Genomic DNA, 27,377 nt, shown 5'->3' with positions numbered 1-27,377 from the left:
AAGGGAAGGAACGGGCGCACGACAGCGCCAAAGGGAAGGAACGGGCGTACTTAACGCCAAAGGGAAGGAACGGGCGTACTTAACGCCAAAGGGAAGGAACGGGCGTACTTAACGCCAAAGGGAAGGAACGGGCGTACTTAACGCCAAAGGGAAGGAACGGGCGTACTTAACGCCAAAGGGAAGGAACGGGCGTACTTAACGCCAAAGGGAAACCTGCCGGGGCGTGAGGAAAACGCCGGGGCTGGGGAAGAGAACGTCGGGATATGACGGAAGCAGGAACATCTAAAACGCCTAGGAACAAGAACGGAGGGCGTACTTACATGCCGGGGAACCGAGAACAGAGGGCGTCCCAACACGCCGGGGAACCGAGAACAAAGGGCGTCCTAACACGCCGGCGAACCGAGAACAAAGGGCGTCCTAACACGCCGGGGAACCGAAAACAGAGGGCGTCCTAACACGCCGGGGAACCGAAAACAGAGGGCGTCCTAACACGCCGGGGAATCGAGAACAGAGCGCGTCTAAGCACGTCGGGAACACTAAATCTAAACGCTAGAAATCTAAACACCAGGGAACCAGGAACAAAGGGCATCCTAATACGCCAGGAGACAAAGGGCGTTCTAACACGCCAGAAAAACACGAAATCTACAGGGGTCAGAGGGCGTCCTAACACGCCAGGAAACAAAAATACCAGGAACTAAGGGCGTCTAAATTCCGGAGAATGGAGAGCGTCAAACACGCCAGGGGACTAAGAGCTAGGGGGCCAAAACAAAACTAAGAAGCGCTGGGACCTAAAGAGCGCTGGGAAACTACAGATCTAAACCAAAAACTAGAAAACCAGGCATGAACTAACCTATAGAACAAAACCAGAAGAACTAGGGTAGGGATAACAAAAGAAAAAACCGAAGCAAAAAACTAGAAAATCAAAATGAAACAAAAAAAACTAGGAAAAAGATCAAGACATTCAAGAAAAACTATAAAACTAATGCAAAACCAAAACAAAATACTAAGCAGAACTATGAGACTAAGGCTAAACTAGAAATTAAGGCAAAACAAGAAAACTAGAACATGAATAAGTAAACTAACGAGAAAACCAGAGAACTAAGGCTATAAATGAGGAAACAAAGCAAAGCTTGGAAACTAAGGCAAAACCTAGAATCCTAAAACGGAGCAGGAAAAACAAAAGTAAAACAGAGACTAAGAACTCTAAGAAAACAAGAACCCCTAAATAACTCTAAAACCCCAAAAATCCTAAGTAAATCAAAAACTGGAATCGAGCCCAAAAAATAACAGAAGGCACTGGCCTTAAGGGCTCAGGCAAGAACGGCTGCTAAGCAAAAAAGAAAAAGTCTTCGTGGAGGTCGTCCTGGACGAGGCAGGCGGCGGAGCAGCATCGCCCGACTAAACCCTCGAGGAGGGCGGCCCCGACGAGGCAAAGTCAAGCGGCCTGGAGACCGCAGTCGGCGGCTCCGGCCGAACAGGAAAGTCAGAGACGGGCGCCGTGGTGGACGGCCCCGACGAGGCAGGGTCGAGCGGCTCGAAGTCCGCAGTTTGCGGCTCCGGCAAAACAGAGAAGTCAGAGGCGGGCGCCGTGGTGGACGGCCCCGACGAGGCAGAGTCGAGCGGCTCGAAGTTCGCAGTCTGCGGCTCCGGCCAAACAGAGAAGTCAGAGGCGGGCGCCGTGGTGGACGGCCCCGACGAGGCAGAGTCGAGCGGCTCGGAGTCCGCAGTCGGCGGCTCCGGCCAAACAGAGAAGTCAGAGGCAGGGCCAAGCTACCGGTCTCGGCGGAAACCGTGGGTGGAGGCAGGTCCTCCTGCACCTCCTCACGAGGCTTGGGCGGAGGCAGGTCCTCCTGGACCTCCTCACGAGGCTTGGGCGGAGGCAGGTCCTCCTGGACCTCCTCACGAGGCTTGGGCGGAGGCAGGTCCTCCTGGACCTCCTCACGAGGCTTGGGCGGAGGCAGGTCCTCCTGGACCTCCTCACGAGGCTTGGACAGAGGCAAAGCGGCTCCCTCGGAGGCCTCGGGCTGAGGCAAAGCGGCTCCCTCGGGCTGAGGCAAAGCGGCTCCCTCGGAGGCCTCGGGCTGAGGCAAAGCGGCTCCCTCGGAGGCCTCGGGCTGAGGCAAAGCGGCTCCCTCGGAGACCTCGGGCTCATCCTCGTCGGCCGGTGGATCTATTTTCTTGGCGGCCGGCAGAGCGGAGCCTTCAGTGGTCGGCAGAGCAGATCCTTCGGCGGCCGGCAGAGCGGAGCTTACTGGTGGAGGCGGAACCCTCTCCTCGGCTACTTCAGGCAGTGACAGGCAACAGGCTTCAGAAAGCGGCGCCGGGCTACAGGCTTCAGAGAGCGGCGCCGGGCTACAGGCTTCAGAGAGCGGCGCCGGGCTACAGGCTTCAGAGAGCGGCGCCGGGCTACAGGCTTCAGAGAGCGGCGCCGGGCTACAGGCTTCAGCGGACGCCGAGGTTGGAGGCGGATCCTCCTCTTTAGCCTTGACGGACCCTCCGCGCCGGTGGTTCTGCTGTCTTCGCCGGGAGGGGACAGATGAGGAATCTGGGGCAATCTCGGGGGTGGCAGCTGGCCAGCAGGGCAGAAGGTCGTCTCGGTCACCGTAGTAGAACTCCCACAGCTGGCTCTCCTTGATGCGTGGGGCTCTGCTAGGTGGAATGATGAGCCTCACTCGAGGCGCCAGCTGCGAGTCATGGAGGTGATGACCGAGACGACGAGAGGCTGAGCGGCTTCTCTCACTGGGCTCCGGGGTAGCTGTAACAACGCCCACGTGAACCACGGGGGAAGTGGAGTCGACCCGGATCGGTGGCGCAGGGTCCCGGGCAGAAGCCATCTTGTCGTACCTCTCCCTCATCTGGCGTTCGCACATCTCCAGATATGCGAGGATGTCCGGGTCGTCAACTCCTGCAGGTAAGCCCCGCATGGCGCCTGAGTTCACCCTTCGACTGGGCCGTACTGTCAATGTTTTGTTTACTGATGAACTCAGGACGCACACACGGGACTAAAAGTTTGAGTCTTTATTGAATGAAGTATGCTGGGTGGTGAATAATGAAGACCGGAGGTTCAGGACTGCAGAAGGTCAGGGATGAATGTGATGGCAGGAGCTGACGGCCCGGAGACAGAGAGTCCACACTTGCAAGGTGCTGCTCGGCTAGCAGGCCTCATAGCACTCAGGTTAGCCGTTCATTGGAGACACCAGGGCACAGAGCTGAGCTTCACCAGGGCGGCTAGTCAGGTTAGCAGAACTTGAGAGACACCAGGGCACAGAGCTGAGCTTCTCCAGTGCGGCTAGTCAGGTTAGCAGAACTTGAGAGACACCAGGGCACAGAACAGAGCCTTTCCAGGATGGCTAGTCCAGTTAGCTGTTCTCTGGAGACACCAGGACACAGAGCAGAACCTCTCCAGGAACAAACAGTGAACAAACAGTCTTTAGAGTGACTGACAGGACTAACCTTAACAACAGGAGCAAAACAAAGCTTCCAGGGCAAAACGGGGACTGGCATGGAGAGGTGTGGAATGATGACGGCCCAGTGCTGAACTGAAGGCAGAGGGAGGTTTAAATAGAGCACTACACAGGTGGAACAAGGATCTGGCTAATTGACTGGTAAATGATAACAGGTGTGACTGACTGCTGAGGAGGTGAAGTGAAAAATGACAGAAAATAACTGATGACTGAAAACTAACAATAAAGTCAAACCTAACCCAAAAGAAATGAAAAAATGAAAATAACAGAAAAACAAAGCCAAACCAAAACTCAACCATGACAGATATAGATATATATATATATATATATATATATATATATATATATATATAACTTGTCTTGATACCGTCTAATGCAGGAGTGAGAAGCTACTCACTCAAAGCCATGGTTATGTCGTGAAACTTAGACATGGTGTGTTCACTGGTCAGAAAACAATGACATTTGTATGTGTCCACACAGCCAGTTCAGAGACATATCCCTGACACATTATATCATGTTCTCATCAACCTCTGGCTTCATTAAATGGATCTACTGGTACCAGGTCAAAGTTTAGTTTTGTTATGTGTAAACTATATTTACCTTTTCTGTCATTCACTGCAGCAAGCCACCTGTTTGCTGCTTTTTTGTGCGATTTCACCAAATGTGTTTTTGTTCGTTCTCAAAGCAGTCTGACTACTTAAATCCAAGAAGTGAATATGTAACAATATGGGTATGAATTATGAAGTGCTTGGATTGTGCTGGGGTTCAGGGGGAGCTGGTTGTTTTCAGATACTTTACAGATCAGAGAGGATGTTATCTAGAGCAACCCTCTGACTTCAGGCAGGACATGCTCAAACAGCAGCTTGCTGAAGCTGTCATTAACCGGCACCTGGGGGAGTTTCCCAGGACCAGCTCCACAGGTGCCTAATATACTGAACAATGTTTCCAGGAGCCATTGCTGTTTAAGGAGAACTCTGCTCAGATCTCTGGAGGAGCCCGTTTCTTTAACGCCTCCATCCAGGTGGCAGCCTGCACCTCGGTTGGCTGTGGACCTTGGAGCCCTCCCATGCTTGCGTTGCCTCCCTCAGGTAACCTCTGAGTGGGTTGATGTCAGGTTTAACAAAAGTTTTATTTATCTATGAATGCTTTTCCCAGGCACATTGTCAGTCAATACTTCCTGTAAAATAGATGTTTTCCTCACTAGATAGTGCTTCTAGTTGAATTATTGAAGAAAGTAGAGTATTATTATTTGTAATGTGTGGATGCCTGGAATATGTCCACTGAAGGATTATTCAATTTGTACACTATTCCATTTTATTTTAAATTGAACTATTAAATTGAACCCTGACACACAGGCCCACAGGTCCAAGAGCCACGGAGCCACATGACGGTCGGCCTCCTGTTTGGATTCCTTGGGGCCACCATTGTTGGGTTCCTGCTCACTGTCGCAGCTCAGCGCAGAGGGAAAGAAACAAAGTTTGGGTATGATGATATATATATATATATATATATATATATATATATATATATATATATATATATATATATATATATATATATATATATATATATATATATATATATATATAATGTGTGTGTGTGTGTGTGTGTCCACACAATCGAGTGTTGTGTCTTGTTTGACTCTGAGCACACTGCAAGTCCACGTGCAGAAGTTCTGCAACAATCTTCCTGCTGGAGATGTTTTCAGATGGCCAAACAGTCTTCAACAGGCTGAGCTGAGTGTGAAGATGAAGGTAAGTACAGAGTGATAATATAAAGCTTTTTTCTGCTTCTGTCCATCTGCAGCTCAGCCTTTAAGGGTCCTGGTCCTGAGAGTTCAGTGTTCTTCACAGCAGCTCGATCATTCAGCAGAAACGTGACTGATTTACATGAGTCCACACGTGAGTGCAACTTTCCTCCATCCTGTCCTCTGTTCAGAGCTGGAGCAGACAGTTAACCCCTCTTTACCAATTCCAGTGCTTTGAAAAAGAGTCTGCCAATGCATTTAGTCAATGAAAGACTTAGGAATTAAACTATTACTTATTTTTCGGACCATAAGGCTCACCGGATTATAAGGCGCACTGAATATTCTTCCTAAGTGTGTAATATCACTCCGCCCCTTCACATTCACAGCTCTCTCCTGAGAGAGAGAACTATCCGTCTCTGTCGGGAGGACAGAGTAGTTGGACTACACTGCCCTGTTTCTAACATAAGGCCAAAATAAACATAGCTTTTATATTGAATTAACTTACTAGGTTTATTGTTGCTAGCGCGTACTCCGGGCACAGGCTGCCTAAAGGCTCCCACATACTCGGGCGTACTGTGCGCATTCTGTGAGCTTGGCCAACTCCGTGCTGACTCTCCACAAATGTTTTACCCTTCATAGTCAAGCATACTATTGCCTACATTTCTTATGGCAAATTCCTACAATTCCCGCACTTTCTGCCAGTGGGACGGAGCGGTGGAACAGATGGTAAAATGTGCGATTAGCTAGCTGAGCACCTAGAACCGTTTCTGTTCCAGCAGGCTCTCAGCGAACACCTGTCAGTGAGAACAGGGAGGGACTGTGATGCTGCAGGTTCTTGCAACTGCCTTCTTAGAGCAGCTCAGTGTGTCAAGCTCGATGTCACATATAAAACAGTTTGATGTGAAGACTTCTTGTCGCAGAGAAGCTTATAGTGTGAAACTGCGTACACGGTCGTACATTTTTTTACTTTACACTTCCCTGTATGTGCAGAATCTGCCTTGAGTCCACGTTGAGTAAGACTCGAGGACGTGTGGACCTCCGTGGAATTACACTCCAGTATGTGGGGGCCTTTACATGAATGCACTTCTAGTTTAGACATTACAGTCAGGCAGTCTTGTAGACAGCTCAGGGGTCCTATCAGGTGGTGACACAGTGTACCGTAATGTTCCGAATATCCATTGACCGGAGCGGCTTTGTTCTAACTAAAGTTGCGCTTACACGTGTTAACAGGTTTCTGAGCGCATTGTACCACATAAAATCGGTCAGTAAGCACAACTTTAATCATATATAAGGCACACCGGATTATAAGGCGCACCATCAATCTTTGAGAAAATTTAAGGATTTTACGTACGCCTTATAGTCCGAAAAATACGGTAGTACTCATACTGATATGAATATATTACATACAATGTATAATTAGTAATAATGCTGATATGATTAATTAACAAACCAAACAAAATTCAAATATGACTACTTAAAGGGGATTCTAAATGGTTGGAAAATGAATGTTCAGGTTTTGTTTTGCTGATAAAGATTTAATTTAACTTTTTTGATTTAAGTGGCAAGAGTTCTATTTTGTAGTGTTTCTGGTCAGAGGTCCATCATTGTCTCCATTTCTCTGCCTGTTCCTGCAACTTCTACTTCACTGTTTCACTCCTTAGAAGTACATTCTTGCCATGTCTACATTAGATAGCTATTAGAAAAGTAGAGTTTACATTAGGCACGTTTACATGGACAAAAGATAGTTGGAATAAAGGCCCGGTCGGAATAAAAAAGCGTCATATAAATAAGCCAATCAGAGTATTGTAATATGATTAAGCTCAGTCAGAATGAAATTGTAAACCTAATAAGAGGTTTATGCCGATTGATAATCTGATCAACGCTCGTCAGGCTCAAGTTATTCTAAACGGAGTGTGCCTTTCTATTCAAAACATTAAAAGAGCTCAAATTGTTACTCATTCATTTCAACTGTAATTAGAACCGCTTGCAAATCCAGACTGGCCGCTCAGAGGACAAACTCGTATAATACTGCTTTGGTTACTATTATTTTGTTCAGCAAAGACGGAAGTTCTTCGTCTTCTGTGTTTTAGGGGAAGTTGATAACTGAGCGTGTCATAGTGGCTGGTCTGGCATTCTGTTAGTTGTGACGTCATCCAGAGCAGACAGATCATCCGCTATTACAATATAAGATAGAAAGGATTCCTGGATCAATGTATGCTTCTGTGCTTTCTGTGTCTCTGCTCTGTCTTCTCTAACCCTCAGTCGGTCGAGGCAGATGACCGTTCATACTGAGCCCGGTTCTGCTGGAGGTTTTTCTTTCCCGTTAATGGGGAGTTTTCCTCTCCACTGTCGCTTCATGCTTGCTCAGTATGAGGGATTGCTACAAAGCCATCAACAATGCAGATCACTGTCCACTGTGGCTCTACGCTCTTTCAGGAGGAGTGAATGCTGCTTGGAGAGACTCGATGCAATCTACTGAGTTTCCTTAGATAGGAAACCTTTTGACAAGTTGGTGTGATTTAATTGAATTTGACTTTGTAAAATGCCTTTAGATGACATGTGTTGTGAATTGGCGCTATATAAATAAAATTTAATTGAACTGCTTATATTCAGAATAAAGCCAGGTTAATTAATTAATTGTGTACCCATATAAACGGTATAATCGGATTGTTTTTTATTTATTAATCCAAATACATTTAAAATCTAGCATGAAATTTTGTGCATGTAAACATAGCTAATGTCTTCAAAACCTGTTTTTACTCTTCCAAAGTACAGATAATTTCTAACATGCCAGATATCTCCGTCGGGGACAATGTATATCTGCACAGAGAAGTTTCAGAAAAGGAAATATGCAAACGTTGACTTTAAAGGGAAATAACTTTTAATATGTCTTCACCTTCATTTTTTACATTATACAATTAATTTCAAACATTTTATCCCACATTAACATTCCATCTGGACAATCTCAAGCACATGATCTATGCAGTTCCTAACGGTATATCACTGTCGAAGAATTTCGGTCCACTCCCCTTTTGGAGAATAGTTTTAATTCAGGCAGGCTGTATGGTTTTCCAACATTAATGGTATATAACAGCATCTTAACCAGATTTTAGCTGTGCTTTGAATAGGCCACTCTAAACCCATATTTTTGAGTCATTCAGAGGTGGATTTGTTGGGATTGTTGCACTGCTGAATAATACATTAATACAATTTTGGACTAATTTTGGTAGACTGGATGGTCTTGGGAAGGTTCCCAACTTCTGTGTGTTCTCCATCACTGGCTAATGGCTCTCACTGGGCCAAAGAATTGTGTCTGAAACCTTTTCCAGACTGACTGATGTAAGGGATGTTCTTGAATTTCTTTAGATTGGGACAGGATATGTTGATATTTTTTGTTAGAGAGGTTCTATTGAAGTGATTTGTTGATCCCATAGGTCAGGCATTAATGAGATGTGGTAGATGATGACTTTTGCATATAAGGCCACGTAAGTTTTTTTTCTACTCAATAAATTAAATCATCATTTGAAAACTGCTTTTTGATATTGAAATTAGCTTGAATTGCAACATGTGAAGAAAAATATACAAAAAAGAATAATTGTGGAGGCAAACACTTTTTCCCATCATTGTATATTTGATGTCAGCCTAAAGTTAAAGCAATTTGACAAATGGTGATTACTTTGTCTTGTTTTTCCTTGTCTGCTGTACTCACATGGACAGAAATTGAATGTATCAGTGATGGTTAAACTGGGGGTCTAATTAACAGGCTGGACTTTCCTATGTGTCTCCCTTCAGTGGACAGTCTCTGCATCAGCAGCGAGCTGAAGAACAAGCTGCAGGATGTCTTGATTCCAGAGAGACTTCTTACACTGGGCCACATGCTGGGAAAAGGTAACAATGAAATTTAGTCAGTAGGAACCTAGCCAGGTTTGTAAATCAACATGGAAACTGTCCGTAGATTAAGAATTTAAATCAAAATCCCTGGAATAAAACATGTAATGCATTGACACAGAAATGATCCCAACTGCCCAGCAAGATGACCCCAGAGTAGATACCAGAACTGACAGCAGGTGGTGGGGGCTGCGTTAGTGTTCAAACAGAGAATCATTGTGACACATGTCGGAAATCACTCGGTTGGCTGTAGCTTTATAAAACAGGAAAAATGAATTTGGGAGTTGAGACGGTGAATTTAGACTTTCAGATGAGGTTTGTATATTTGATTTAAAACAGACGACGTGTGTGTCAGTGAAATGCATACTCACTATCACCAAAAAAGACTTTTTAATACAGAAATGTGGGCCTTGGTAAGGGTTCTTTTTGCATTAAATTACTGCAAGGCAAGGCAAGTTTATTTATATTTCAGTAGCAAGACAGCAAAGTGCTGCAGTGATGCAGGTTTTGACTTTACTAAGTTGTTCTTTTTAAATGTAGCCATATATAGTGAGTTGATTCCAGATAAGCAAAGCTAAGGTCGACAGTTTTTCAGAACGTTTCCCCAGGTCCCTTTTTGAATAATTGCACTTCGGTGTGAAAAGCAGTGATTGATTAGAATTTTTACAGACCTGCAGTTACCACAGAGATCGATTTTTATTTTTATTTCTTTTCTTTTTTTTAACCTCCTTTTTCTGAATACATATTGTATTGACTACTTTCAGGATGGAAGGACGATTTTACCCAATATAATAACAAACGTTTCTGAACAGGATTACCACCTATTAAACAACAGAAAATCATTGTATCTTACTCATTGGACAAAATATTTTCACATCAAGAAGAAACCGGCTCAGAATTCGCACTTAACTCACAGACAATGATAATGATCAAATAGGTGAATGCCCTGGTAACAGTTCCTGAGAAGCTAAAGTGTGCTAATAGTCCTCTGTATCTGATGAGATTTAAAAGTTGAAAAGAGGAGGGTTGAGGACACAACTATGGACAGATGTAATCCTTATATTCTTGCCTTGTAGCAAGAAGGCCCAGGGTTTGTATCTCAGCCAGGGCTTTTTTGCTTCCCTGATGTTCTCCCTATTCTTGTGTTGGTTTGTTCTGCGTACTCCGGCTTCTTCCCACAGTTCAAAAACATTACTGTTTTTTTTGTGATTATGCAATGGTGACCTGGCCAGGTCCTGTGGCTACAAAGTATCACCAAAACATGACACTTTCATCTCTATACCTCACAGTTGGTGTGAGGTTCCTTCCCAGGAATGCTTCATTTGGTTCATCCCCAAATTGTCTCTTGTTCTGGTGTCCAAATCATTGTGTTATATCAGATATTAATTATAAAATTATACTGTTGGCATGTAACAAAAAAGCTTAACTAGGTGTTGGTTGAGTGTAATTAGCCCAATTTTTAAAGATTGGATTAAAATTGTACAAGGGGTTAAATGAAAGGTTAGATATTTTCTTAGGACACCTAAAAGCTAAGTCAGATAAATATTGGTCAAAGTTGAATTCCTTTGTTAATCAGAGAGAAGACTGTCCTTCTGTGCAAAGATGACCCTTGTCTCACTGTTCATGACATACTGATATGTTGGGACTTTGAACCCACTAACAAGAATTTAGAATGCTGAACTCATGATGGATCAGTAGGTCAAAAATACTAACAGGAATAAGTCGACTAGATGTGAATGAAAATTTATATATATATATATATATATATATATTTTTTTTTTTTTTATATATTTTTTTGTCATGTCATTGTTTAGTACTCTCTGTGCAGCTGTCATGATTCTCTGCAGGGCCTTGTTGCCAGATACAGAACCGCTGCTGGTAAGGTACAATAAGTGAGTATACTCTCTACAGAGCAGTGGTAGAAGGACAGCAGCAGGTTTTATGGCAGGTTGATCTTTCTGAGTGATCCCGGGACATATAATGGTTTCTGTGCCTTATAATCAAACAGTATGTATTGTAAGACCAGGGAAGGTCATCCAAGAGGTGTCCTCCCCATTTATTTCCAAGGACAGATAGTCAGACTATCTTCCAGAAATTTGATGATTATACCTTTTGTCTTCTTTGAGTTCAGGACCAGGTTATTTACTACACACCAGTCTGTGAGCCTCTGGCCTTCTTTCATGTAAAATGCTTCTTTTCCTTTGCTGATAAGTCCAAAAACTGTTGTGTGTCATACACAAGTTTGACAATGACATTGGTGTTGTGGGTGGCTAGGTAGTCATGAGTACAAGGAGTACAGAAAATAGCTTAGCACCCACCCTTGTGGCACTCTTGTGCTAAGACACAGGGAGAATGATAAATCAGTATGGTAGGGAGGGCAGTGTATATTACATTATCCATTTAAATGCATAAAATATATATATATATATATATATATATATATATATATATATATATATATATATATATATATATATATATATACACTCACCGGCCACTTTATTAGGTACCCCATGCTAGTAACGGGTTGGACCCCCTTTTGCCTTCAGAACTGCCTCAATTCTTCGTGGCATAGATTCAACAAGGTGCTGGAAGCATTCCTCAGGGAGTTTGGTCCATATTGACATGATGGCATCACACAGTTGCCGCAGATTTGTCGGCTGCACATCCATGATGCAATTCTCCCGTTCCACCACATCCCAAAGATGCTCTATTGGATTGAGATCTGGTGACTGTGGAGGCCATTTGAGTACAGCGAACTCGTTGTCATGTTCAAGAAACCAGTCTGAGATGATTCCAGCTTTATGACATGGCGCATTATCCTGCTGAAAGTAGCCATCAGAAGTTGTGTACATTGTGGTCATAAAGGGATGGACATGGTCAGCAACAATACTCAGGTAGGCTGTGGCGTTGCAACAATGCTCAATTGGTACCAAGGGGCCCAAAGAGTGCCAAGAAAATATTCCCCACACCATGACACCACCACCACCAGCCTGAACCGTTGATACAAGGCAGGATGGATCCATGCTTTCATGTTGTAGACGCCAAATTCTGACCCTACCATCCGACTGTCGCAGCAGAAATCGAGACTCATCAGACCAGGCAACGTTTTTCCAATCTTCTATTGTCCAATTTCGATGAGCTTGTGCAAATTGTAGCCTCAGTTTCCTGTTCTTAGCTGAAAGGAGTGGCACCCGATGTGGTCTTCTGCTGCTGTAGACCATCTGCCTCAAAGTTCGACGTACTGTACGTTCAGAGATGCTCTTCTGCCCACCTTGGTTGTAACGGGTGGTTATTTGAGTCACTGTTGCCCTTCTATCAGCTCAAACCAGTCTGGCCATTCTCCTCTGACCTCTGGCATCAACAAGGCATTTCTGCCCACAGAACTGCCGCTCACTGGATGTTTTTTCTTTTTCGGACCATTCTCTGTAAACCCTAGAGATGGTTGTGCGTGAAAATCCCAGTAGATTAGCAGTTTCTGAAATACTCAGACCAGCCCTTCTGGCACCAACAATCATGCCACGTTCAAAGTCACTCAAATCACCTTTCTTCCCCATACTGATGCTCGGTTTGAACTGCAGGAGATTCTCTTGACCATGTCTACATGCCTAAGTTGCCGCCATGTGATTAGCTGCTTAGAAATTAAGTGTTAACGAGCAGTTGGACAGGTGTACCTAATAAAGTGGCCGGTGAGTGTGTATATATATATATATATATATATATATATCCATTTTCCACACCGCTTTATCCCTCATGGGGTCGCGGGGGGTGCTGGTGCCTATCTCCAGCGTTCACTGGGCGAGAGGCGGGGTACACCCTGGACAGGTCGCCAGTCTGTCGCAGGGCAACACAGAGACAAACAGGACAAACAACCATTCACGCACACACTCACACCTAAGGACAATTTGGAGAAGCCAATTAACCTAACAGTCATGTTTTTGGTCTGTGGGAGGAAGCCAGTAGCCTCGTGAGACCATCCTGATCTCGCGAGCTTTCAAGGTTTCACTCGCAGATCAGTCTGGCTACTCTCCGTTAAAGAAAATTTGGAGCCGTTCACCAAACGAACGTCCAATCAGCGTTGGCTTTGAGGCGGGTTGAGGTGTGACGCAACGGGAAGCGCGTCAGTTCAGTCTAAAGAACATGGCGGTTTCAGCCGATGAAACTAGCGTTAGCGTGGCTATCGAGCAAGTTTTATCGGAATTACAGAGTATTTATTTGCTGAACTAACGATCCTTTACCTGCAGCAGCAAGAGTAGCTTGGCTTGTGGTTGTGTTTTCGTCGTCGCTCGACGAATCTGATTGGTTCATTTGGCCCGTCAATCACCAACATAGGCCAATCAGCTAACCAGTATTTTCGCCCCTTCCCAAAATTACTTCAACGGAAGGTTTCCAGATGGATATGCGGAGCAAATCTATCTGGCGGAGTCAGGTAAGGAAGCCAGAGTACCCGGAGAGAACCCACGCATGCACAGGGAGAACATGCAAACTCCATGCAGAAAGACCCAGGGGTATACTCGAACCCAGGACCTTCTTGCTGCAAGGCAACAGCGCTACCCACTGCGCCACTGTGCCGCCCGATATATATATAGATATATATATATAATATATATAGATATATATATATATCTATATATATATATATATATATATATGAGAGATATATATATATAATATATATATATATATATATATATATATATATCTATATATATATATATATATATATATAGTTGAAATTATCCATAGACCAGTAATACCCCTCAAGAACACTTAAGATCATAGAAATTCCTCCTAGTGCCTGGAAAAAATCAATTGAGTGAGTGAGAGGATAAATGGATGTTGATGTGTCCATGTTGACTTCTGCAGGGGAGTTTGGCTCTGTGCGTGAAGCTGTTCTGAAGTCTGACGATTCATCTGTGCAGAAGGTGGCTGTCAAAGTGCTGAAATGTGAGTCATCATGGGATCTCATCTTGTTTTCAAAATCACACAAGGGTTAAAGTCTTAAAACTCCTCTATCAAAAGACTTAAAACAATGCAGCTTTGGTTTTTGTTCTGAAAGTTTATTGTGCTAAAATATTTAAATTATTATTCAGAAAGAACTTTATTACTAGTATAGGTTAAGTTGTGAAAGAGTCCAGCTGTGATCACTGACTGTGAAGGTAGTACAGATGTGCTGAAATCACAGTCTTCTTCTGTGAGCAGGTTCCTTCAACAAAAACAAACAAAAAATAACTTTGCAGCCTTCATCACTCTGCATGCAAGTGGCTATTAAGAATATTACAGTTTAAAGAATATGGTTCTGGATTATAAAGAGCTTTATTTCTGAGAGGCTTTAGAATAGAAGCTTCAGCGTTAGCTTTAGGAGGCTTGACAGTGTCCAGCAAGTGCCAGGACCGTCTCCTCAGAAGGGGTTTGCTACTGAATTGTGTTGCCACAAGTGCGGAGCTGGCCAAGTTAAACCACAGCATCCTTCTCAGAGATATAAAAATTTTAACTGTAGCCTTTTGTAATGTGAGATGCTGTGGTGTTTTTATACTGTCTGCTCAGAGGGGGAGAAAAAATTATTTCTGCCCAGGAAATTGCAGTTTGCTTGCAGAAATGTTAGCTTCCCTTTTCCTGACCCTAGACCAAATCCTAGATGTAGGGAAGATCATCTCCAATGATCTTCTTTGCAGACCTGGTTTTTGGTTCGCTGTTTGGATCTGTCCTGTTTTGTGGATGAGCCAAAAACACACCATGATGGATGAACACTGGACAGACTGAACGATGGTAGTGTAGAAGATTAGCAGCAGCTCCTGAGGAAGGTTGTACTTGCTGAGTTGCTGTAGGAAGTTCTTCTGAACAGTACCTATTTGTGAGGACAGTCTCAGGTCCTAGGAAAGGGTGGTTCCTAAGAACAGAAGTGAAGAGAATGTTATTGAGGATGGTGAGTTGGGGGAGTTCTCTGAAAGTCTTATCTATCAGGAGAGAGGAGGGGGTTGTAGAATTGTTGGTGGGGGGGTTCAGGTAGTCTTTTCGTGTAGGAGTGAGGTGTAGCTAACACCAGTGACCATCTTAGCCAAAGTATTTTGGTCACACCAAAGAACTAGGGGTCAAAACCTTGCTGTATCTAAAGGTATATTTATTCTCGTGCAGCTGACGTCACCTCTTCAGGTGATATTGAACAGTGTCTAAAGGAGGCAGCCTATATGAAGGATTTTCACCACCCCAACGTCATCAAGCTCATTGGTACCACACCAGAAAAACACACAAAATGCCTGACTAAGCTGTCAGAACATCCAGTTCACAGTCTGTTCTGTCTAATAGGAGTGAGTCTACACCGGCGTCCCAACCAGCGGCTGCCAATCCCAATGGTGGTACTTCCATTTATGAAGCACGGTGATCTACACACCTTCCTGTTACTGTCACGTTTGGGAGATGAGCCATTTGTAAGCAACCAGTCAAGACCTATTTCACCTAATGCCTGATAAAGTCCTGAGAACCTACTCTCTTTGCTTTAGGATCTATCTCTTCAGTCTCTGGTCCAATTCATGCTGGACATTGCACGGGGGATGGAGTATCTGAGCAGCAAGAACATCATTCACAGAGACCTCGCTGCCCGAAACTGCATGTCAGTCACACCATTTTTCTGGGCTTTTCTGTTATCTAACCAGCTCCAGTAGAAAACTTTGATTTCTGTTCAATCTAAAACACTTTTTAATCATTTTATAATCTTTTTGATATAGAAATGGAAAATAGATTAAAGTTAAAAACCAGTAAACTTTGTGCACTACTCCATCTTCTGTGAAAAGTTAAAGTTTACGACTCCAAATTTTTCTTCAGTTTTCTCCCATTGATTAAATTGAATGTTGATATTGTCAATAATACCAATATTAAGTCATTAACTTTGCACAATAATAAAATCATCCCTAATGTTTTGTTTAGTAAAAATCTGACATAAACTATACATTTTGTATTCCATCAGATGTGTGTGAACAAATTATCTGTATTTGGGCCCAGAACGTCAGAAATGTGTTATCCAGAAGATTGTCTTTTACCAGGAACTTGTGTGTTGCATTATTGGTCATCAACCCAGTAAAAAATAAAGATGCAGCTGTTCTGCTGCTGTTTGAGTAAATTCTCTACTTATAGAATAGGAAAAATGTGGTGAGCCAGCCTGGGCACCTTTAAAAAAATAAACAGAAAATAAACTCAAGTACTTCAGACCTACTTATTAGGATGAGTTTGGGCTGTGATCAGTTTTGTGTTCTGTGAGGATATGGGCTTCTAATGGTGTAGGTGTGTGTGTGTGTGTGTGTGTGCTTGCTGTGTGTGTTACAGGTTGAACGAGAACATGTCTGTGTGTGTGGCAGACTTTGGACTCTCTAAGAAGATCTACAGTGGAGATTATTACCGCCAGGGCTCTGTTTCCAAACTGCCTGTCAAGTGGATTGCTCTAGAGAGTTTGGCAGACAATGTGTACACCACTCAGAGCGATGTGGTACTCACACACAAACATACACAGATATCCCTAGTGCATTTTCGAGGGACTCACTTGCAATGTGTTTGTGTTTGTATGTATTTATTTAACTTTATTTGTTTCAGTGGGCGTTTGGTGTAACAATGTGGGAGATCATGACAAGGGGTCAGACTCCGTATCCTGGGGTCGAAAACTCCGAGATCTATGAGTTTCTGATCAAAGGAGAGCGTCTGAAGAAACCTGCAGACTGCAGAGAGGACATGTGAGTCTTTATGCAGCAATACACTTGGAGAAAATTAAGTATATATGAACTACCATTTACAGTGCCTTGTTAAAGTGTTCATAACCCTTGGGATTTTTTTGCACCTCATCACATTACATCACAAACTTTAGTGCATTTTATCAGGTTTTATATGACAGACCAACAAAGAGCAGAACGTAACTATGAAGTGTAATGGAAATGATACATTGGTTTTCAAAATATTTGACAAGGAAAAATGTGAAAACAGGGATGTGTGTTTGTTTTCAGCCTGTAACAACACTTTTCAGTGCAATTACAAATTTCCCCATTCTTTTTGGCCCAAGCTCAGCAAGATTTGATGGAAAGTTTGACTGGAGACTGAAAAACCATTCTCTTGCTACAGATTCTCAGTTTGATTATGGTCTTGACTTTGACTATCCCAATATTTCTGAAGCCTGCTCCTGATGAACAAAAGTAAGAATTGAAGGACAATGGGCCCGGTAAAACCAGGGTTGAGAAGCACTGGGCAAGGTCATTCTAACACAGAAATATGATTTGGCCTAAACCATTCTACTCTTGCTCTGGCTGTATGTTTAGGGTTATTCTGTTGTTCATTCTCAAGTCTTTTGGGATCTCCAACAGATTCTTTTCCAGGATAGTCTTGTATTTATTTGTAACCATCTTCACATCAACTCTGAACAGATCCAAGCATCCTCCCAGCGTGACGCTGCTACCAGATGACATGTTATGGTTGATGTGCAATATTAGTTTTCTTCAACACGTGGTGTTTTGCATATAAACCAAAAACCTATCTTTGGTCTGCAGTTGGTCCATCCTCTCTCCATGTTCAGATTATGGATTGAACAGAGCTCTGGAAGATTTGAGATTTTCCAAGCACAGGATGTTGTTTATGGAAGGGGATAAAGGCGTTCTGACTATTGCTTTATGCTTTATTTGCAAGTCCCATAATGTTGATGAAACACTTCATGACCAAGTCCCAGTTCAAATAACTAAAAAAATACCAAATACGATGTCTAATGGTTATAAACTATTTGCCTCTTTCTCACTTCATCCCACCGCTTCATTGCACCTTGGTTAGATGAGTGTGGAGACAGTTGGCAATAGTGTAACTACCCTCTCTTGTGATGAAAAGTTGCAATAACTAACTAAATGTGAAGTTACCCCGGGGTACCACTGAAAGTGAAAGCATCGCGTGTCTGCCGGGACTTTGCGGCTGGTCGCTGCAACTCTAGTCAGTCAGAGCGGTTCCACCCAGCGCGCCGCAACGCATTTTTTATGCGTTCCAGAAGTGCCGGCGATCGCCTCTTCACTAAAATTCAAGGATGTTCTATTTTTGCGCCTTGCCGTACCGACTCCAAGTCACTCTAGAACTGAGCGGGTCGTTCTGGCAGGAAATCAGTTGATGAAAAGCAAAATGGATCTGTTCTGGTTTACAAGTAAAAGATTACGTGTGCCTACATTAGATTGCATTTTACTGTGAAGCTTCAGTAGGTCATTACCAGACAAAACCTCCCTTTTACTTTCTGAAATCTTCAGATCTGAGTTTTTTTTCTCACTGTTTGGATGGTCTGAGCTCTGCTATTGTTCTATAATGAAATAATACAAATTGTCTCCTAATTGTGCACGCAGTGTACTGTTTGCCAAATAAGGAGTTCCTTTTTTCTCCTGTTGTGTTCACCGGTGTGATTATAGAAGAGAACATATTTAACATTATTATAATATTTATTTAGCCAATGAATTTAAATAAATGTTCATCTTTACACATTTTCCACAAAGGTAACATTTCATAATGTCTTTACAGCAACATTTTTCCTGTCAGCATTCACGTTTTTTAGGAATTGCTTAAACCACTTCAGACAAATTCTGCTCTCCAACTAAAGGAACCAGAAGGGTAACCCAAAACTTTTCTCTTCTTTCTGCCAGTTACGAGATCATGCACAGATGCTGGAGTCCTGTCCCCAAATGCCGTCCCAGTTTCCAGCAGCTGGCCACTCAGCTAGAGGCACTACACCTGACCCTGTCCCCGACCGCTCCTCTGAAGGAGCCTTTGCTCTACATCAACCTGGAAGGGGACAACAGAGAGGACGACAGGGAGGGTGCTGTTGGAGCCCGGATCCTGGGACCTGAGGCCACAGCAGAGGCTTCCAGCTGCGGCGTCCCATGGCAGCGAAGGCCAGAGGACGAGGAGACAGACTGGCTAATGGTGGGATCTAGGGATGCACGGGCCATTGCAGGTGACTACAGGTACATCATTGCCCCCTGTGGAGCCATCGCAGAGGAAGGGGAGGGGCTAGGGTCATCGGATAGAAGAGGGGACTTAGGAAACGGACCCCTCCACGAGACACGGGATGAAGAGGATGACGTTGTAATTAATGTTTGATAGACTGACCTGTCACGTTACACTTGCCTCTCTTTTTGTCCTGGAGTGGCAGCAGCTGAGAGAGACCGGCCATAGTACAAAAACACCAACATTCCCAGTAACTGTCTTAAGGTGCACTGACCTACTGCTAGTGCACAAACACATCCTTGGCCTAATGTCGACTGAGTCAATGGTTGAGGGGCTAAAAGTCTCTGGGTCATTTCAGAGTTGTTGTTTTTTTTGTAAAAGACATGAAATATTTTGTGGTTCACCTTCCGAGTCATCCGTTTTATCAGTTGGTTTTTAGTTACAGCAGTGTGTCAGTTGACCAGTCATTTGAGAACATTTCTCAACTCTGAGAGCTGCTAACCATCCGTGTTACTTTTGGTCGAATTATTACTAGAGGTGCTACGAGAAATCAGCCGAGGATTCCCAGAATCAGATGGATTTCAGCCTGACTGCCCTTGATTGGCCAGTCGAACGCTCAAAAATCTGATCTTGTTTTATCAGTAAATGCACCACACTAAACACTGCCAGGTGGGGCTGAAATGAACACTCTTCAGTGTGGACTCTGTCACTTAGGAAAGGATACTCAAAATGAGTTGATTTCAGTCTCTGGGATGAGCGAGGAGTCTTAAAGGTGGAAGAAGATCCATAAAAGGAAACAGTATTTTCTACAAAGTGTCAATGTCTGTAGAATGTGAGAAAGCAAGAGAGAGCCAGACATTCAGGAGATGCATGGAGGGTTAAACAGAGTACAGCACAGTTGCTCTGCTGATCTGAGCTTTCAACGTCCGCCTGCTGTGGAACATGCTGGATTTGGAAATGTTAAACTACTAGAGTTACAGTAAAGATCTAAATTACCTAGAATATATTGTTATTGATTATACTAGCTGTGCTAATTACTACTATACGTTGCTTAAGACATTTTCAAATGTTTCAGTGATTCCTCTCTCGTACAGTGACGTGAAGTCACTTTAGCTTCTGATAGAAATAATGACTGGTCATGACGGGAAGGCTAGAAAAAGTGTTTTAAGAGCTAATTAATTATAATCTGTATCAGCATGTCAAAACTTTACTTAATATCCAGATATTCAGCCATGAAACTGAATTTTGCATCTGTGGTGGGTAACTGTTAGACCTTATAGCCAGAATATTTATAGAAAACAATATGTTTTGGGTCCATGTTTCACAATAGTTTAAAATTTATTTTGGCTTCCTAATTGATGATATTCCTCCTCTCCCTTTCTTTTATATTGAGGAAGTGTGAGTGGAACTTTGGGTGGGACATGGGTGGGTTGTTGAAAACTGTTGACCAGACACGATGTTCCTGCAGTAGTTGCAAGTCCCTCTGAGGAAAGAAAAATCAAATGTTGCCAGAATTATCAGATGCAGCTCATTTGATCAGGAGACGCCAGGATCATCCAGTTAAAGGAGCTGTCTGCTGTAAAGAGGTGACATCTGCAGTGAGGAAGACTTTATGCATGCACTGTTTTTGTTTTTTTGGAGGCTCTTCATCTGTGGACCTGAGTTTCTTCATTATCTACAGCAAGGAAGCTGAGGAAATGGCAAGCAATGGCATGTTTTTTACATCCTTTTTGATAACCAGCGCTGGATCAGCTATTTAGGAGGGAAGATGAGGATACAGCATTTGATAAACACTGATCATCCTCCAGCCCAGCAGTGGTGACATACTGCAGGATCTGAGCAAATGAAGGCCCGTCCTCTTCACTCCCTACTGCAGGTTTGAACACAATGCTCCAAACATTGGTCAACTGGAAAGAAATGAGCTGCAAACATCACAGGTTCTTCTTGGAAGTGAGGGATGCTCAGAGATAAGAATCCATTCCGGGTTGTCAAAATTGTTTTTTAATGTCGACCACATGAGAGAGCTGAGACTAAATGTAGACTCAAAGTCAGTTCAGCACCCGGAAAGGATGGCCCGATTGGTGTGGAATTTCGTCTTCAGACATGCATCAGTGTTGGCAGTCTTAAAGAATTTTCAACACATTTTTACAAAACCGTGATGATGATGATTTTAATGATGAAGCTGAATGGAAAATGTTCAGATCAGTACATCCCTGGTTACAGGCAGTTGCTGGAGTGTCTGACAGTTAGCAGAGTAAGTAAGAGTCATCAGGGAAGGATTAAACAGACTCACAGTGTCCTCCCGTACAACTAGATCAGGGATGGGCAACTTCCATGATAAAGAGGGCCACATTTTTTTCAGCACGACCATTGGAGGGCCACATGACCACGCACTTCAAATAACTGGATATGAAAGACGCTACAAATTATTCTCAATAAGAACAAATTTTAGATGAATTTATATCTGTATGTTTACTGCACCAACATATAACTATTTTCTGCATATAAATGCATTTTAATATGTCCTTAAGCAAAAGACAAACCGTTTGCTTAAAAAAAAAATTGCAAAAAAGGAATTTAAACTCCATATCAATGCATTCAGGAGCATGGGACATTTCAAATTTACAAGGAAAGAGGCATAAAATGGCACAGAACTTAACTCAAACAATAATGTGTCTATCTAGAAACAGTGTGGGCTTTCTTACAATACTGAATGCTCTATAATTGTATTTCTGTTACTTTTTGATTATGCACATCTGTTAGCTTTTTATTCTGAAAAATCTAATGTCCCATGCTCCTGAATGCACCATAGCTTTCTGACGCTCACGAATGCATCACACTGGTCTGTGAACGCGGTGCTGCACGTTTGATCTTCTGCTTAAGACAAAGCTTTGCAGTTTCAAAACTCACGTCGGCTCTCACGGTTTATGTTGTGTGTGAATGACAAGAGACCAAAAAAAAAATTCCCCATGTCCATACTTCTTCCCATTTTGTCTGAAAAATGTGACTTTCTCGTCAAGTTTTCCCTTTATTCCACTGCTAGTGGCCAGGGCTCTTGACTTTCTTCCTCGCTGTTGCAAAGCGGCCCATGCCCGCTATTGTTTGGGTACGGCCCCCTATCGGTCAAAAGTATAATTACAAGGGTTTTTTTATTTAGTTTTTTTATCATTATTAAATTATTATTGATCTATTCGCGGGCCGCACTGAGTGATGACGAGGGCCGCATGCGGCCCCCGGGCCGCCAGTTGCCCATCCCTGAACTAGATGGTAGCACTGAGGCATGCCTGCCATGTGGGATGTAGAGAAGACGCTGTGTCCTAATGAGTACGTGAAATAATCTACACACATCATGTCCCTCAGAACTACTTCGTATTGAGTTTGCCTCATTATAACAGGCAGTTAGATGGGCAGTTTGTCTGGTGTCTCTACCAGGGACCCTCTGTGTCTGCTGACATTAACTCACTGCTTCCCCTCATTGGCAGATGCAGGTATCACTCCACTTTGTTTGGTCACCAATTTCCCCCCTGCCTGGTGGCTGTTTGAGACCTGTCTGTTCTTTGGTCAGTCAGTGTGTTACTAACCAGGAGAAGCAACAACAGGGGAACAGAAAATGAATCGGCAGCTGTTACCGTGCTCAAAATGGGCTGCTCTCTCTGCCGTGCTCTAAAGGGTTAGGGTTGTTGACTCTCAGCCTCTCTGTGAAACGGCTTCAGCTCCGTGTTTTACCCTGAAGCTTGTGCAGTCTGTAGATCATGGTGACCTGGACACTAACTGCTTGAAGCTTCTTTTTTTTTTAAATGTTTCATTGTCTGTTTGTGGCTGTTTTTAACCTTTGTGTAAATCACTGACTTCAGCTCTGTGAGGAAGACTGAGTTGGGCTGAACTTGTGAAAAATAAAGTGTTACTGGTGACAGCGGTGTCTGAGGATTTCTGATGCCAGCAGCTGCAGCATCCACAGCAGACGGGAGGTGGCAACTGACCATGGCCTGCTCCCATAGCAGTATCACATAGTGGGTATGAGGTCATCAGGGTGCCATGGTATAAAAACGTTCATTAAAAGTAGTGCACAATCATGTTATCACAGGATTTACACCAACTCTTATCACTAATTTTATATAAAACACAAAACCAGCAATCATAAGAATTATGCCAACTGCAGCTTAAGTAAATTTGATTTATTATGCTTAAAATAAAAATCATACACATTTATTTTTTTCCAATTTTCATACACAGATGTGTTAAATTTCGGAGTATTTATTACAGTAATAAAGTCTTTAGAACAGGGGTCTCCAACATGGTGTCCGCGGGCACCATGTAGCCCCCGAGGACCACATGTGGTGCCCACCAGCCTGTTTTAAAAACAGCACAAGCTGTCAGTGAGCTGCATCTAAAACTATTTTATTCCATTACCCTTCCTGTTTATTCACACTTGCATTTATATAGATTCAAAAATGACGATATCTATAACAAAGCATGAAAAATATGTTTGTTATGAATAAAGTTAAGGTGAACTTTGATTCTTCTAGTAGAAAAAGTTAATACTTTTAGCCCTTCATATGACACAACACCAATTAGTAGCTCTGTTTCAAAAAGATTGGTGACCCCTGCTTTAGAACAATGTGTTATCCCTTTTTGCCGCTCTGCTCCGTATGGAACATTAGCTGGGAGGTGGGTCAACCATGACCACCAGTCAAACAGCCGAATTTTAAGCCTGGGGAAAGTGTAAGGCTATCCTTTCTGCCAGCTGACCAGCAGTGCGCAGCAAAAGGTGTGAAAGGGGTTCTACTGGGATTTTTTCACGCTCCACAAAGCTGAAGAAAATTCTGCTCACTCTGGCAGTGCATGTTGCGTAAATCTGCAAAGATGGTCTGACATAAGGTTTTAGCTGTTTTGGAACTTTAGTTTTAATATTTTAAATGCTGTTTAAACAGAAATATATAAACAGAGAGAAAAGGTGAAAGAAAAGAAAAGGTCTTCAGGTGCATTTTTCAGCAGGTAACAAATTCATGATTTTATTTGGCTTTAAAGTAAAGACCATTATAGAAAATGTGAATAGACTGTATAAGCTAATATTAAAATCTTTGTAAAAACTTAAAAATGAATCCAACTCACTTAGACACGTTTGTTTTTTTTGTTTTTGTTTTTTTTAAATGGTGAGCCACCAGAATTGACAAAGACCCATGGATAGGTCTCAAAATGTTTTTAAGGAAAACTGAGAGAAAGTCCAGTTGCCTCCAATTTAAGCCTGTTTACTATGAGCAATGACCTTCAAGCTCATCTTCTAACAACCTGAAGTCCACCTTTCAACATAGAGACCATTCACAAATGAAGAAGACATCTAAGACTGCTGCCAATCTTCCCAGGAGTGGATGTCACCCCAGGTTCAGTCTGCAAAGCTCAGAGGAATTTTACAAACTCAGTAAGAGCTCCATCTCAGACACAGGTGTGAGAATGTTAACATGCATCATGCAGAGGGGGTTGTTTCACTGCCAGGAAAACAAGTATTCTCTCTGGGAAGAACATGGTAGTACTCCAGGGTTTGCATCTGACGAGAGCACAAGATTTCCAAAGCAATGTCTTTATAAGTGACGGGATTGAAGTTTTGGGCTAACAACTCCTACCAACTGCCAAGCACAGTGGTGGAGGGGTGGTGATGTGGGTTTGTTGTGGTGCAGCAGGACCTTGTCGTCACTGAGTGGACCGTGGATTTCTGTGTACCAAAGTATCCTAGAGTCAAGAGAGTCCAGCTCCATGTCCTTTTTCTAGAGTTTTTTCCCCCTCTGTCAAGTCAGCTGAGAAACAGTTCTCATTTAGAAACAGGACTTGGCCAAGAGGCAGCAGCAGGACAATGACCCCAAACACTACAGCTTATCCACAGCGGAGCGCTGTGTGGGACAGAGAGGTCCAGTCCAGCCGAATGTGGGACAACACACCATGTCCCAAGAGCGTTGGGAAGAGTTTTTATTTTGCTCTTAGTGCACTTTGCTCTACAAACACATTCAGCTGTCTTTAACCACACCACTATTTGTATTGATGAAGATATTGCCTTGGTTTCAGACTTTTATTTCAATCATTTATGCTATTATTTAAAAAATGATTCACTTTAGGGTTTATTTAGTAATAGGTGTTTTATAGCTGTGCTGTATTCATTGGAAATAACACATGGATTTTCTATTTTACCTTAGAAATTAGAGGATGTATCTTATTGTAATTGTCAGAACTTTAAATCGTTGCTTATGCTTGATTTAAATTGATCACTATTGACTTTTTCCACCCATGAATGCTAATGATCTATACTGAAACACAAAACCTGAGGTGGTGTAGGATTTCATTTGACCACTCAAAGGTTACTGGATTTTGTAGAAACCTCGGCGGTGTGAGCACTGGAAGCTGGATCCCAACCAACCCTCCCTGTGTAAATGCTGTTCTGCCGTGTATTTATGTGGAGCAGCACCACTGTTTGTTGCCATTTAAGTCTGCTAAGCTTCCAATCATTGAGTTGCAGGAACTCCCTCCGTTTTTCTCTTTGACAAAGATTTCTGGGCTTGGCATCATACATGACTACCACTCCTGTCCAGCATTGATTACTGGTGTCACTTCTGACTCCTCATTGCTGCCCGTTGGATGTAAAGTAGGATAAATGTGCAAGTGTAATACAGCTGTGGTCCAGTTTCTTCTTTTAAATCATGAAATGATTGTGTTTACAGAAAATAAGCCTTGTCATAGCAGAGAAAAGTCTGTCACTTTATTATGTACAGTGATGCAAAAACAATTTTTCTCCTTACACATTTCCAGTTTTTATTTCTCCTTTCACACTTGTTATGTTTTAAATCATTAAAATCAGACCCAAGATAATCTACATATATACAAAAGACACAGTTTTCAAATGATCATTTCACTTAAGAAAAAAACCCTAAACCAACCTGGCCTTGTGAAGAAGTAGTCCTCCTTTGCCTTTGTTAAATCATGAATTCACTGTGGTTAACCAGTTTTTAGGTCAATCTTACTAGCCAAACCGAGGCCTGATTACTGCCAGACCTATAGAACCAAGAGATCACTTAAATAGAACCTGTCTGACAACATGATATAGGCTAAAAATTCCAAAAAGCCAAACATCAAGATGTCAGAAAGAGTTTTACTGCTCTGTCAATGCCGACAGCAGTAGCAGGTAGGCTGTCCAATGAGCTGTGAAACAACTCCACAGGAGGCGGGGCTTAGACAGAGCTCTGAATGGAACACATCATTCACACAGACCATTCAGTATGGGCTTTATTATTCAGCATGAGGAATGTCATGTGTGTGTGACGTCGGGTATTCATGGGAACTACGAATTCTGCACTCTACCAGCAATCCTGATTTTTAACTTTAAAGTCACTTGAGTTGTGTAGCAGGACAGGGATTTGTAAGAAATAATTTTTTACCTATTTGTTAAAACTGCCACTATTTCTTGACAGCAAAATATGAGAGAATCTGTGAAAAGAAAAACAAGCTCCTCTGACTCCTCCCAGTGGTCCTACTGCCATTTGCAGAAATGCACGCTCCTGGTCAGAAACAACCAATGAGAGGGAGAAGGAACTTCTTAGCAGTGACTCACACCCTCCCCCACGCAACGGGTGAGGGGTATTTGCTGCTCTGATATTAATGGTGGAGAAACAACCTAATGTTACAGGAAACTTGCCGATTTGTCGAGTGGCACCTGCTCAGAACACAAAGATGGGTACACAGAAGAAGACCGATGACGAAAAGCAACCTAAAAAGAAACAATTAGACTGAGCCTGATATAAAATGAGGCTAATCATCAGAGCAGCACAGCAGGGTCCACAATGAAGGGATGCCTGCAGTGCAGCAGAGAGCAAGGGGGGAAACCTGGACGGTGTGCTTGTTCAAATGTTCAAATCTAGTTGTAGCTCCTAGCTCCTGCTCCATGACCTTTCATGGGGTCAACAGGAAGAACACTATTGTGGGCAGGCGGCGCGCGGGGGGGGGGGGGGGGGGGGGGGGGGGGGGATTACTCTTTCATAAGGGACCAGATTACTGGAGATGGCTTTTTTCCATTTAAAATATTTAAACATTGAGATTTTTTTGTGTACTCGGGTTATCTTGAAGTAAAAATGTTTGAGGATTTGAAACACGAAGGGGTTAGATACTGAAAACTTCTGTAAGGGGCACATACTTGTTTTCATAATATAGACAAATGACATGTCTTTATCTCTACTTCTGTGTACACTTACATCTAAATAAATTATTTAACATAGAAGAAACCTGACCATTAATGTTTGTATTTCTATAAATTCTGATTTAAAAAGGTGGTTTAAAAAAGATGTATTATT

The 27,377-nt window shown here is 42.9% G+C and overlaps 1 protein-coding gene across 1 annotated transcript in view; it reads left to right on the top strand.

The window, feature by feature from the left end:
* tyro3 (TYRO3 protein tyrosine kinase) overlaps nt 1-20,238 on the top strand; it is a 53,640-nt gene extending 33,402 nt beyond the window's left edge. Inside the window, exons 9-19 of the mRNA XM_036150552.1 lie at nt 4,414-4,552; nt 4,820-4,946; nt 5,271-5,365; nt 9,004-9,099; nt 13,966-14,046; nt 15,235-15,327; nt 15,406-15,527; nt 15,600-15,709; nt 16,420-16,579; nt 16,684-16,820; nt 18,744-20,238. Of these exons, the coding sequence (XP_036006445.1) occupies nt 4,414-4,552; nt 4,820-4,946; nt 5,271-5,365; nt 9,004-9,099; nt 13,966-14,046; nt 15,235-15,327; nt 15,406-15,527; nt 15,600-15,709; nt 16,420-16,579; nt 16,684-16,820; nt 18,744-19,200 (1,617 nt within the window). The 3' untranslated portion in view covers nt 19,201-20,238. The remainder of the gene's footprint in view (nt 1-4,413; nt 4,553-4,819; nt 4,947-5,270; nt 5,366-9,003; nt 9,100-13,965; nt 14,047-15,234; nt 15,328-15,405; nt 15,528-15,599; nt 15,710-16,419; nt 16,580-16,683; nt 16,821-18,743) is intronic.
* The last annotated feature ends 7,139 nt before the right edge of the window (nt 20,239-27,377 follow it).

Source organism: Fundulus heteroclitus, chromosome 19 (genome assembly GCF_011125445.2).
Source record: "Fundulus heteroclitus isolate FHET01 chromosome 19, MU-UCD_Fhet_4.1, whole genome shotgun sequence".
In the NCBI taxonomy this organism is placed as follows: domain Eukaryota; kingdom Metazoa; phylum Chordata; class Actinopteri; order Cyprinodontiformes; family Fundulidae; genus Fundulus; species Fundulus heteroclitus.
The sequence above is the reverse complement of the archived record's forward strand: the minus strand, read 5'-3'. Positions and strand labels throughout refer to the sequence as shown.